Source organism: Megascapheus bottae, chromosome 17 (assembly GCF_031878675.1).
Source record: "Megascapheus bottae isolate mThoBot1 chromosome 17, mThoBot2.hap1, whole genome shotgun sequence".
Taxonomy (NCBI): Eukaryota; Metazoa; Chordata; class Mammalia; order Rodentia; family Geomyidae; genus Megascapheus; species Megascapheus bottae.
The window spans coordinates 30,630,737-30,642,798 of record NC_143525.1 but is presented as its reverse complement, the minus strand read 5'-3'; the positions used below and the strand labels follow the sequence as shown (position 1 = coordinate 30,642,798).

General features: G+C 48.9%; 1 protein-coding gene across 5 annotated transcripts in view; it reads left to right on the top strand.

Moving 5' to 3' along the window:
* The window catches only part of Ksr1 (kinase suppressor of ras 1), a 130,763-nt gene that overhangs the window by 102,612 nt on the left and 16,089 nt on the right, over positions 1-12,062 (top strand). For 2 of the 5 annotated variants that reach the window (XM_090350634.1, XM_090350633.1), the window contains exons 4-11: positions 90-549; positions 1,585-1,589; positions 3,266-3,326; positions 4,686-4,769; positions 6,620-6,681; positions 6,778-6,884; positions 8,046-8,214; positions 10,564-10,605. In XM_090350634.1, the coding sequence (XP_090206760.1) occupies positions 90-549; positions 1,585-1,589; positions 3,266-3,326; positions 4,686-4,769; positions 6,620-6,681; positions 6,778-6,884; positions 8,046-8,214; positions 10,564-10,605 (990 nt within the window). Of the gene's footprint in view, positions 1-89; positions 550-1,584; positions 1,590-3,265; positions 3,327-4,685; positions 4,770-6,619; positions 6,682-6,777; positions 6,885-8,045; positions 8,215-10,563; positions 10,606-12,062 lie in introns of those variants that run through there. The other 3 variants (XM_090350635.1, XM_090350631.1, XM_090350632.1) reach the window with 3 other exon arrangements.

Genomic DNA, 12,062 nt, shown 5'->3' with positions numbered 1-12,062 from the left:
TGGTCACCACCAACCATGCTGACCGCTCTGAAAAGTTGGGGCCTCTGAGAGTTCCTGTCCTAGTCCTGTCTCCCCCACTTGGCCCACAGGAGGGGAACACAAGGAGGAATCAGGATGGAGCTCGTTGGATGCTCGGCACGGAAGTGGTTCAGGGCCTTCTGTGGACACCCTGTCCCCTGCCAGCCTGCCCTGGCCCCCAGGGAGTGCCCAAATGGGAAGAGTGGGCAACAGTATCCAGGGCCCCCGCTCTGTCTCCGTCTCTGCTCTGCCCGCTTCTGACTCTCCAGCCCCGGGCCTCAGTGAGGGCTTCTCGGACACCTGTATCCCCCTGCACGCTAGTGGCCGGCTGACGCCCCGGGCCCTGCACAGCTTCATCACGCCCCCCACCACACCCCAGCTGCGACGGCATGCCAAGCTGAAGCCACCTCGGACGCCCCCACCCCCCAGCCGCAAGGTCTTCCAGCTGCTGCCCGGCTTCCCCACGCTCACCCGCAGCAAGTCCCACGAGTCCCAGCTCGGGAACCGCATCGATGAGGTCTCCCCAATGCGGTGAGTTTGCACAGCAACTTTCTGCTCTTAATTAAGGTACGGAAAAAAATAAATAAAAGTGGGGCTCCGTGGAAGATCACTTGCCTAGTAAGTGCAAGGCTCTGAGTTTGATCCTCAGCTCTGCAAAATAAAAAGAAAGAAAATCAAACCGAATAGAAGTATATGTGATAAAAAGCAAAAGGTGCTTCCAACTATCAGTCCAGGCTCCACACAAATGAACAATTCAGACTGAATCCCACTAAGTCCCTTTTGGTACATGTCAGTCAGGGTCAGCTGGGTTAAGCTGCAATGACAAACAGCTCCCAATATCCTAAGCAGCAAAGGTTTGTCTGTCCTCTGTGTGATGAGGACAGAAAAGAAGCTGCTTCCTCAGAGAGCCTTTTATCTTCTTGCACCCCAGAGGACTGGCATGTCTGGCTTCCCTCCCTGGCAGGAGTCTTTGACTAGAGGGTTCCACAGGCCCTGTAGTCTTGTTGGCTGGACTTACTTGCTCCTGTGCAGACTGACCTTAGATCCTGTGGAGTCTGCCCACTCCACCCTCACACAGAACTCGCACTAATAGGTGACTCAAAGCTCCTTTATTTCTGGAAACCGTGGCAGCGCCAAAGGAGGTGTCCTTACTAGGTCCTTCTGGGGTTCACCTTTGAGATCTGCACAACTATTCTCCTTTCCCTCTTAGACCAGCCATAAGCTCTTCAGGTCTCTGCCTAATCCCTGGGCAGGGCTCTCCCACTTATGGGTCACATGACCTAGGAAGACTCTATGAATCTCCATTTTCTTAGCTGTGAAGTGAAGTGAACTCTGCTATGCTGGGAAGGTTTAAGTAAGCTCTTATGTTAGCGCGCCCATTACAGGTTCTTGTTTAGACGTTCCCGCAGGCACTTTTAGGGTTCGCACAGTCACTCAGCCAGTCTCAAATCAGGCTTCTGTCCCTTGTCCCAGCTCCTAGCCTTCTCCATCCTCAGGATAATGGTCTAGGAACAGGCTGAGCCAACATAGTGACATAATCCCTCTCTCTCCTTTTGTCTCTTCCAGGTTTGGTAAGAATGATTTGTTTTCGCCTGCTCTGCTACTGGAAGTCACATGTGTTGTGGTCCCCATCGGAAGTGGATTTCTCTGGGCCCCTCTTAGTTCACATGGCCTTACTGTTGTCAAGAAGCAGAGGCACTAGTAACCACTGCAGGAAATAGTTCTGACAGCGTTCTTAAAGCACCAGATGGCCTCATCCCCATCTCCTCTCTGAGAAGTAAAGGCCAGACGGGCCCTGTCTTTACCTGCATGGTGGATGCTTGTCTGCTTGGGGCCCTCAGAGCCCTGGTGGAGGTCTTCAGACCTCTTGTCTCCTCATAATGACACAGTTCTGATGATAACTTTAAATCAGAAAATGCATATCCCTCTGGATAGAGAGGAGGGAGCCCCTTTTCCACCCCTGAACTTTGGGGGCTGGAAAGAGGCTCTCCTATCACTCCGTGGGGCTTCTCAGGACTAAGAACAGTGGGAGACTGCTGGCACTGGCATCTCAATGGAAGCCAGAGATGCCTCCATTTCTCGAAGTGAGGTCTAAGCCTCACTTCTGAGCAGAGTAAAGAGACTGTGGGTAGAGTCTTGGGAGGAGGACAGGTCTTGCAACCATGGTCCTAGAGGAAGCTTCTACCAGTACTCAGGTGGGGGGTGCAAAAGAGGGGCCCTTGACTTGGGTACTGGCAGCTCATACCTGTAATCCCAGCTACTCAGGAGACTAAGATCTGAGGATTGCTTTCAAAGTCAGCCCAGACAGAAAAGTCCCTGATAAGCTTATCTCCAGTTAACCACCAGAAAACTGGAAGTGAAGCTATGACTTAAAGTGGTAGGGCACTGGCCATGAGCAAAAGAACTCAGGGACAGCCCTTTGATGAACAAAGAAAGGAAGGAGAGGGGTCCTTGGCAAAGCACGGTCTCTTTAGCTGGTGGCTCTCTCACGCCACTAAGAAAATGTTTTAGTGACCTTGGCTTCTAACCAGAGTGCCCCCCCTCCCCAGGAGGCGGTTAGGGAGTGTCTGCCTTGTCACAGATGTGCCAGAGAACTGCAGGTGATGAATGACTAGGCTTCAGGGGGACCGTGTCCAGCTGCTCATCCCTGCACAACCATCCCAAGTCTGTTATTAAGCCCCTAGGAAGCCCTCCAGGGAGGCAAAGGCCTGTGGCCCTTCTCAGCAAAGCAAGAAGGTGCCGGAGACATCTCCAAAGGCTCAGGTTCCTGTATGCCAAATGGGGCTAGCCCTTCCTTCAGGACTAGGCAAGGTGGCTCGTAGAGGAATGTCTTCAGTGTGCAGTGGCTGGAAGAGCTCAAATGGAGCTGTGTAGTTAGCCCTGTGCCCTTCACTACCATCAGGTCTCCACCCACTTAGGAGTAAACAGAATTGAAGTCTGGAAGCTGCATGTCCACAAGAAAGGGGGTGCAGGAATTTCTCTTGTCTGGGCATTTTCTGCCTCTCAAACCTGCTGTTCACCAAAGCAGGAGTCTTCATAAACGTGGTACAGCCAACCATGAGGTGGCCCCCACTCCACTGCTCTTGCTGGCCCACCATGCTTCATACACATTGGTTTGTCTTTGTACTGTGAAACGTATTGTCCCATTCCATGATAGCCTTGTAATCCCTGAACTAGAAGGTCACAGGCACACCCTGTCTGAGGTACAGTTTCCTCACTTTGTCCAACCTGGCCTCTGCCCCCACAGATCTCCAACATGGATCCCCACAGATGGTACGAAGGGACATTGGACTCTCAGTGACACACAGGTAAGCCAGGATTCCCTGTTGTGTTGTGGCATCTAGCCCAGCAGGACTTTCAAAGGTTGAGGCACATGTTGAGGTCACACTGCCAGTGAGACAACTTGAGTCCAGGGGCTTCTCAGGGATCTCTGCCTGGAGCTTTGGTAGGTCTGAGATCTGGTACCCATGACTTGTGGAGGAGAATCTGCTGTACACTTATGCAGAGGAGAGCTAGATTAGTCCATCTCCTACATTCTCTGAGCCGACTTCCAAAACTCCTAGACTTGCCTAATTCCTGGAGGATGGTCTTAATGACAACTGAGCTAAAGTTTGTGGCGTGATTCATATTCATCATGTTAAACATGTGATACTGTTCTTTAAGAACAAAAGAAAACAAACAGTATCTCCTCCCCTCCACCCCCCAAATGAAAGCTATCTACTCTTAGTTCTCCCTGCCCTGAAGACTGGCTGGGGGCTTTATTTTTCTGGACAATGCTACTCAGTTAAAACCCATCTTTTCTTCTAGACCCCATCCTCTATTGTTGTTATTATTATTGTTGTTATTATTATTTATTTTAGATTGACAGTGCATTCATATATTCAAGTCAGGAAGTTTGAAGGGGTGAAGAGGAAAGCTCCCATTCCTGCTCTTTGGTCTTGTCTTGCTGCCAGGTTTCCGAGGTGTCCTTCAAGGGATATTTTAGACAAGCAGATCTGTACATAATTTCACCCATACACTGTATATGCTATACTTTGTAATTTATATAGGACAAAATATGCATTGGGATTTATATATATTTGTAATATATTATTTATATAGTTTATACATAATATATATTATTTATATCAGTCAATGTGTCTGCATATCCAGATGAAAATACAAAAACATTGCAGCACCCAGCAAGTTCATTGTCTGACTCTGTCACTGCTCTGCAGTTCTGATCACCATGTCACCATAGATTTCCTTCCTGTGCCTGATATCATAGCTCATTTTGGTCACTTGGCAATGTGATTTAGAGGTCATTTATATGTGCATGGAAGGAGTTTCTTTATTCTCCCAGCTTTTCTGGGGATGGACTGTGCTCCATCAGGTCACCAGGTGATAGACCACATAGGTTATTCTGGTCATACTGCCATACACATGCTGCAAGGGCACCTTTGCCCCATGGGATGCTCAGGAGATATTGGGGGGGGGGTAAATTCTGAGGACTGGCCTTGGCAGTGATGTACACTGGTGATTGGGTTGCTTGTAGCTGGGAAATCTGAGTCTCCAGGGGAGTGAGGAGCATGGGCCCCTGGGACTCAGCTCTCAGGACTCTGGATTGGAACTAAATAGTTCTGTCAGCAGCCAGGTCCTGATCTTCATGCATGTGTCCAATCCTGCAGGTTCTCAACCAAGTCCTGGCTGTCGCAGGTGTGCCATGTGTGCCAGAAAAGCATGATGTTTGGAGTGAAGTGCAAGCACTGCAGGTGACGGGCACATATGGGAGGGATCAGCAGCCCTGTCTTTTAGTCTTGGCCTTAGGTCACAGCAGAGTTCAGTTACATTCTTCTAAGCCTGTGCTTCATAATCCCATTCAGCATACCAAAATGTGATCGGCCCTCTTGGGGGGATATTGAAGTGAGGCACTGGGAAAAGGGGAACTTTTAGGTAGGCTTTATAGGATGACAAGAAGTTTACTAAGTAGACCAAGAGAGAAAAGAGAGTTAAAAGGCAAGGGAGGAAGTGAGGCTGTTCTGGGAGCTGTAAGGCGTTCTGAAGTTACAGCTTTATGTTTTAGCACACACGATGTAGGAAATAGATTCCGTCCATGCTGCTTTATTGCGATTTCTGGTGGGAGAGGACAGGACAGGGAGCAGTGTGAGGTGGGCAGTCTGTCTTCTGCTCTCTGGTGGCCCTCCTTTCATGGAGGGTAGCCTCGAGTCTCACTTCACAGCTCACCTTGCCCCCTGCCTTGCTATGCGGTGAGGCAACCATCAGGACTACTCTGAACATCTAAGTTAGTAGATGGGGCAGCTCTTCTGTATGTTTGTGTGCTGGTACTGGGCCTCATATTCTCACTTTCTCCCACTCAAGGCTGACCACTAAGCCACAGTTCCACTTCCGGCTTTTGTACTGGTTTCTTTTGTTGGTCTGTGCTGGTTAATTTGGTGCTAAGAGTCTCACAGATTTGTCTGCCTGGATTGGCTTTGAACTGAGACCTTCAGATCTCAGTCTCCTAAGTAGCTAGGATTACAAGTGTGGCTGCAGAGCCCAGCTCTTTCATGAATGCACGCGTTCCCCAGGGTCCCCAGGATCCTTTGATGTTGCAGACATTGTCCTTCTAACTGTTTTGGGCGAGGGTCAGTTGTGGGGCTTAGACTCTGTGCCTGGGCACTGTCCCTGAGCTCTTCAGCTCAAGGCTATAGCTCTGCCCCTGGAGCCATGGCCCTACTTCCCATTTTCTATTGTTTAATTGGAGATCAGAGTCTCATCGTATTTAGTGCCCAGGCTGGCTTTGAACCGAGATCTTGTGATCTCAGCCTCCTGAGTAGCTAGGATTATAAGGTGTAATCCACCTCCCAGTTTACTTCTAATTACTTTATGAGTTCATATTTGTCTTGAACTTTTTGAATATCACAGGTCTCCACAGCCTTAGAAAGCAGGATGGAGGGGGGCAGTGGGGGGGAGGGTAAAGGGTACCAAGACATGTGAAAGGGTATCAATGTATGTGAATTAATGCACCTTCTATATGGCAAATATCATGTAACCCTTTTATTAATTACAATAAAAATATATATTAAAAATAAAATTAAAAAAATCTATGATGGGCTGTAAACTCTATAGATATAATGTTACATTATATAGTTTGATATGTACCTATGACATACAAACCCTCAATTTAATTTTAAATGTTTCAAAATCTATGTGCCAATGATTGCATATAGAGTTTCCCTTCTTCAATATTTGTTTGTTAAACATGATATTTGAAATATGATGAAAAAATCAGTGTTAATAAAATCTTTCACAAAGAAAAATAAATAAATAAATAAATAAATAAAAGAAAGCAGGATGGATGGGTAAGAGTAGTGAGTGATGGCAGGTCTAGTGCAGCCTGCTGTGCCAGCAGGACTTGAACTTCAGCAAAACTAGGCAAGCTGCATGGACAGTGGTGACTGCTGTGAAGGTGGACTGTCATGTACTTCAGAGCTAACATTGGTTTAGATGTTGATGGAAACGGAGGCCATCACACATAAACACCACACTGAGCTGGGGGTTCTGCTGGGGCCCTCCAATCTCTGATGTTGCTTTTTTTTTTTTTTTTTTTTAATTCTACCAGATTGAAGTGTCACAACAAGTGTACAAAGGAAGCACCAGCCTGTAGAATATCCTTTCTTCCATGTGAGTGCTCCCTCCTATCCTCTGCCTCCTGGGATCTGGGTCCATCTCCCTTAATCTCATCTGTTCTTGCTAACGCCCCCTCCTCCCTCTAAACAGTAGCAAGGCTCCGGAGGACGGAATCTGTCCCCTCGGATATCAACAACCCAGTGGATAGAGCGGCTGAACCCCACTTTGGAACCCTCCCCAAGGCACTGACAAAGAAAGTAAGCCAGCAGTACCCCTGTGGTCTGTGCTTCTGTCAGGAATAGCCGCCTGTATCCCCCCGGAATCTCTTCCTGCAGAACCCCTCTCCTGGGATCGGGCGGGGGTGCAGGGCATTGTGCTGCACACTGATATCTGTGGCTCTGTGGCTTTGGGATTTTGCCTGGGCCCTGTACTGTACATAGGCAACTATGGTTCTCCTCATCCTCTGAGCCAGCATCTCCTGGGTGCTTGTGATGTGCTAGACCCTTCCATTGGTGTTTATATTGAACTTGCACATACTATTAGAACTTCCCTGTACCCATGGGAAGGTGGAGCCTGGGGATCCCAGAGAACCTGGTCCTTACAGACAGTGCCTGCTTGCTGTTTCTTCATGGGAGGGAATGGGCCTACAAACTCCCTTGGCCTACTTTACAAGACGTAAATTCCATTTCTCAGTGCCCCACCCACATGATCCTAGCAGATCCCCAGCACTGGGTGAGTCCTAAACAGTCCCCTTTCCTGCCTCTGTGTCCTCAAGTGAGCTTTACTTGACCTCTCTGGGCCTCCTGGTCCTCTTGTACATCTACCTGGCCCTTGGGCATCTCCGTCTTGAGGTGCCACTGGGAGGCCCAGCATGGTCATTCCAGTGTTGTTTCTGTGGACTGACTGGGATCTCAGTCCCCAGTATTTTGGGGACGAGGCTTATGAGGACCCCACACATCTTCTTCCTCGTTGTCCCCACGCTTCTAGTAAAATACCTGGTGTGTAGTAGATGCTGTTAAACACTTGTGTGATGGTGAATCTATTAGCTCATTGAAATGCCCCTCCAGTGTCCAGCTCCAAAGCAAGCAGGTGCTGCATGGGAGAGCCAGTCATTAGCAAGCTACTCAAGATGTCAGGTTGACAGCTGTGGGAGCTGTAGGAGGACAGAGAGGGGGAGCATGGTCCCAGCAGGGATTCAGGAAGGGCTTGCTCTGGGAGGGGAAAGTATGATCTGAGAAAAAGTAGACAGATGTTCTGTAGGAGAGAAGCTCTAAGTACACCTCTTTCACACGTTATGCCTGGAGGATTACCAGCTAGAGGGCAGGGCCCTGACTTGTCCTTATCCGAGGGCCTGGGAGGGTTCCATCTGGGTACATGGCTCAGCCCTACCCACCACTCCAACATCTCTGGTCCTACAGGAGCATCCTCCAGCCATGAATCACCTGGACTCCAGCAGCAACCCATCCTCCACCACATCCTCCACACCTTCCTCGCCAGCGCCCTTCCCGAACTCATCGAACCCGTCCAGTGCCACCACTCCCCCCAACCCCTCACCTGGCCAGCGGGACAGCAGGTTCAACTTCCCAGGTACCCCACCTCTGGGCTTTTCTGGTTCTCAGGGATGCACTCGGACCTCCAACTCCCAGCAGGCCAAGCAGATTCAGAGTGAGATGCTACTGCTACTGAGAGCTGATATGTATGCAGCATAGTGGGAGGTTGCTGTCTTTGTACCCATTTTGTAGATGGGGACACTGAGTTTCAGTGAGAGAAAGTAACTTTCCATGAGTTCTCCAGACTGTAAGCACACAGAGCCAGGACTGAACCCTTTGGGCATAATCTTCATGCTGCTCTCTTGTGCTGGGTTGGCTTTTGCTGAGCTCAGTCACTCAAGCACTGGATTCCGAGCTCCTGATTAGGGAGAGGACATACAGGTCTGCTACCTCCCCTGTCTGCTCGGGAAACATCTCACTTCTGTCTGTTAAACAAGGCGGGTATAGGAAGCTAGAATGTGGCGTGCTCACTGCACAGGTGAGGGCAGTGCTGGCAGAGCATGCCTGAACCAGAGCACCCCACCAGGCATAAGCTGCCCTGTCTGCAGGCCAAAGCTAGGATCCCTGCCTCTCCTGTCCTCAGCTCCCACCTGGCTCACCCTCTCCAGGGAATGGAGGCAAGCTCACAGGCTCAGGCCAGGACTAAGCTGATGTCTTAGCCTCCTGACAGCTCCTGGCTGTCCATCTTAGCCTTGCTTTACTTCAATTTTATGGTACTGGATGGGGAGGGAGGTGATGGCTGTGACCTCCATTTGCTGTGGGCCTAACCACAGGTCCTCTGCCCTCTGCTACCTGTGGGATCCAGGTGGGTGCCCACCACTGGCTCCAAGCCAGACTGGACAGAGGGAAAGCTCTCCCTGTGCTGTGGACATGGCAGGCCAGGCAGTCTTTGGGCCCATCTCTTCCGAGTCCCAAGGGGCTTCTTTTGGACTGGTGACAGACGGGCTTGGCAGGACTGTTTGTCTTTTGCTTACTCTGGTCTTGATGTGCACGTGGTTGATCTCCTGACACGAACTAACGCCTTAAGCACACCCATGCTCTCCCTCCTCTTGAGTGATGACCCCATTTGATTAACATCCTCCCATTTTGTGCTATCATTCTTCTGGGAAACTGACCCTTTTTACTAAACCACCCAGTCTGAGCCTTTCTAAAAGGAAGACTTGTTTGAAAAACAACAGCCAGAGAAAAAGGCCTTTTTACTGATATCCACCAGGGGAGTTGGCCCTCACTGACCTCGGTGCCAGGGCTCTCTCTCCATGATCTTAGGAGGCCATCAGGCCAGCCCCCTAGGGCATCACACGTGACCTTCAAGAGTAAACTAGGAAATTGGCTACATTTCATGGCCATTTTCATTTTGGCATCTGGAGTGGTTAACCATCTTCACAAGGGCCCAGAGTCTTGCAAGTGGTGGAACTGGGTTAGAACATTCAGCGTCAGATGCACATGGTGGTGAGTGCCCGCAGTCTTAGCTACTCAAGAGGATGAGCTGGGAGTTGTTTGTGCCCACTAATTTGAGATCAGCCTAGGCAACTTAGAGAAGACATCTCAAAACCACTCTGTCAGATGGTAGACAGGGTAGCTTTGTGTGTGCAAGACATGAATAGGTGAGATGGAGGTACTCTGGGGCTCAGATAAGCTAGAAGGGAGGAAGCTGTTATATATACACTGTTAAATTATTCTTTATTATTTATTTATTATTATTAAATTATTATCTTTATGTAATTGTACAAAGGAGATTTAATTCAGTAAATCAGTTTATAATTACATACAGTACATCCTATTGTATGTGCCAATACTGGGGGTTGAGCCCAGAGACTAGGTATTATCCCTTAGCTTTTTTGTTTAACACGGGCACTCTGCCACTTGAGCCACAGCTCCACTTCCAACTTTTTTTCTGGTTTATTGGAGATAAGATTCTCAGACTTTTCAGCCCAGGTTGCCTTCAAACCATAATCCTTCTCAGCCTTGTGAGTAGTTAGGATTATGGTTGAATCACTCTCTTTACATACAGTGCATCGTGGTAAACTTTTTCAGAACCAGTTTTTCTCCCTGTCTTACTTCTCTGGCTCATATACATTTTTCAAAACAGAAGTGGCTGAAGCCTTCCCAGAGCTGTGCACTGTCCAGGGCTCTACAGCAAGGAGGCCATTGAGATGGGCTTAGAACTCCCCATCTCTCAGCTGCCCTTCTACTCCTGGGGTTTCTGCCTGCACCCATCTTCTGCACCTCTCTTCCTTCTTTCTGCCTAGCTCTGTCCCTTCCACACACACCTGGGGTGGGCCAGTGGAGCAGGTCCCTCGCCTAAGTAACCAAACCCACCATTCTCCCTCCTTCCCGGCTACATTTGCATTCTATGTGTGTGACTCACCTCCTCTTCTGTTTAAAGCTGCCTACTTCATTCATCATAGACAGCAGTTTATATTTCCAGGTGAGTTTTCTGCATGATTCCACTAATTGCCCACCTGGGTGCTTGAGTCCACCTTAGCTGGGCAAGGGAACAGGGCAGGAGCCTGCCTGAAGGTGGGGCCCAAAGTGGGCAGTGTCTTGCTGGGAGGGACCATGGAAAACTGTCTAGCCTTATATAGAGAGACTGTAGACCAGTTGCTCTAGGTCACACTTCAGGAGGTGACAGAAACAGGACTAGAGCCTGCTTTGCAGAATGAGTGGAGAGGGCTCTGTGCTAACACCTCATGAGCATCTGTCACAGTGTCTTCCCTTCATAAGGACAATTGGTACAGTCTGTCAGGCTATAGGCTTTGCCTTTATGATCCTTGTTGCACAGTGCCCCCTGCTGGCGTTCAGTGGCACTATCGCTTTTTTTTTTTTGCCAGTCTTGGGCTTGGGCTCAGGGCCTGAGCACTGTCCTTGGGATTTCTCAAGGCTAGAGCTCTACCACTTGAGCTTCAGCACCACTTCCAGCTTTTTTCTATGTATGTGGTACCGAGGATTCGAACCCGGGTATTCATGCATGCTAGGCAAGCACTCTACCACTAGGCCAAACTTCCGGCCCCCACTGTCTCCTTATTATAGAAAGTTTTTTTTTTAAACTTTCAGTAGACAGCTTCATATTTCCTTCCAAAAAAAGGTTTTCCCCCTGCCTTTGTATTTGGCCAAAATTTGTGCCAACTTTTGGTTCGAACTATATTCTTCCCCCTAAGGAGTTTATAAGATCAGTGCTTTTTTCCTCTGGCAGAAAGTAACAAGCATGACTGGTCTATATGTGTGTTAGACAGATTATAGCTAATTGTTTCTCCTTCCTGGCTTATACTGTCTTGAAGCCACAGTATATGGTTATTTCTGGATTTTATATTTCCCAATTCTGGAAGTGACTGTGTCAGCTTCATCAGGAAATTGAGCATTTATAGATGTATGTAGGCCTTCAGTGGCCAGGAACATGGGACAGCTGAGCTGCCTCTGTGGATCACATCTGCTTTTGCTATGACTCCCAAGAGCTTCTGGGATACTATCTCTAGCACTTGCACAGGGGAGAGAGGCCTTGCCCCTATGTTGGGAAAAGATGGCCCTTTCTGGAGCTATAGCAGGGGAGGGGTTCTTTATTAAACACACATGAGCATCGGTGGGAGAAGATTGCAGATGACCTCTGAACTTCTAAGGACAAGTATGAGACTTCTGAGACATTTTATCCTCCCACCCTCCCTCCCTCCTGGATGCCATGTCATCTCCCTGACTCCCACTCCTGTGTCCCTTCTATGAAAACTAAGCAACAACCATGGGTAGAAATGCCAGTCTACCCTGCAGTCAGTGAATATGATGTCGTGGTGAGTGGGGAGGCCTTAGCTGAAGATCTAAATCCTAGGGTCCCCCGAAACCTCACAGGACGTCAGGCATATGTGTGCCTTGCTCAGATAGGAAGGCCCACAGCTT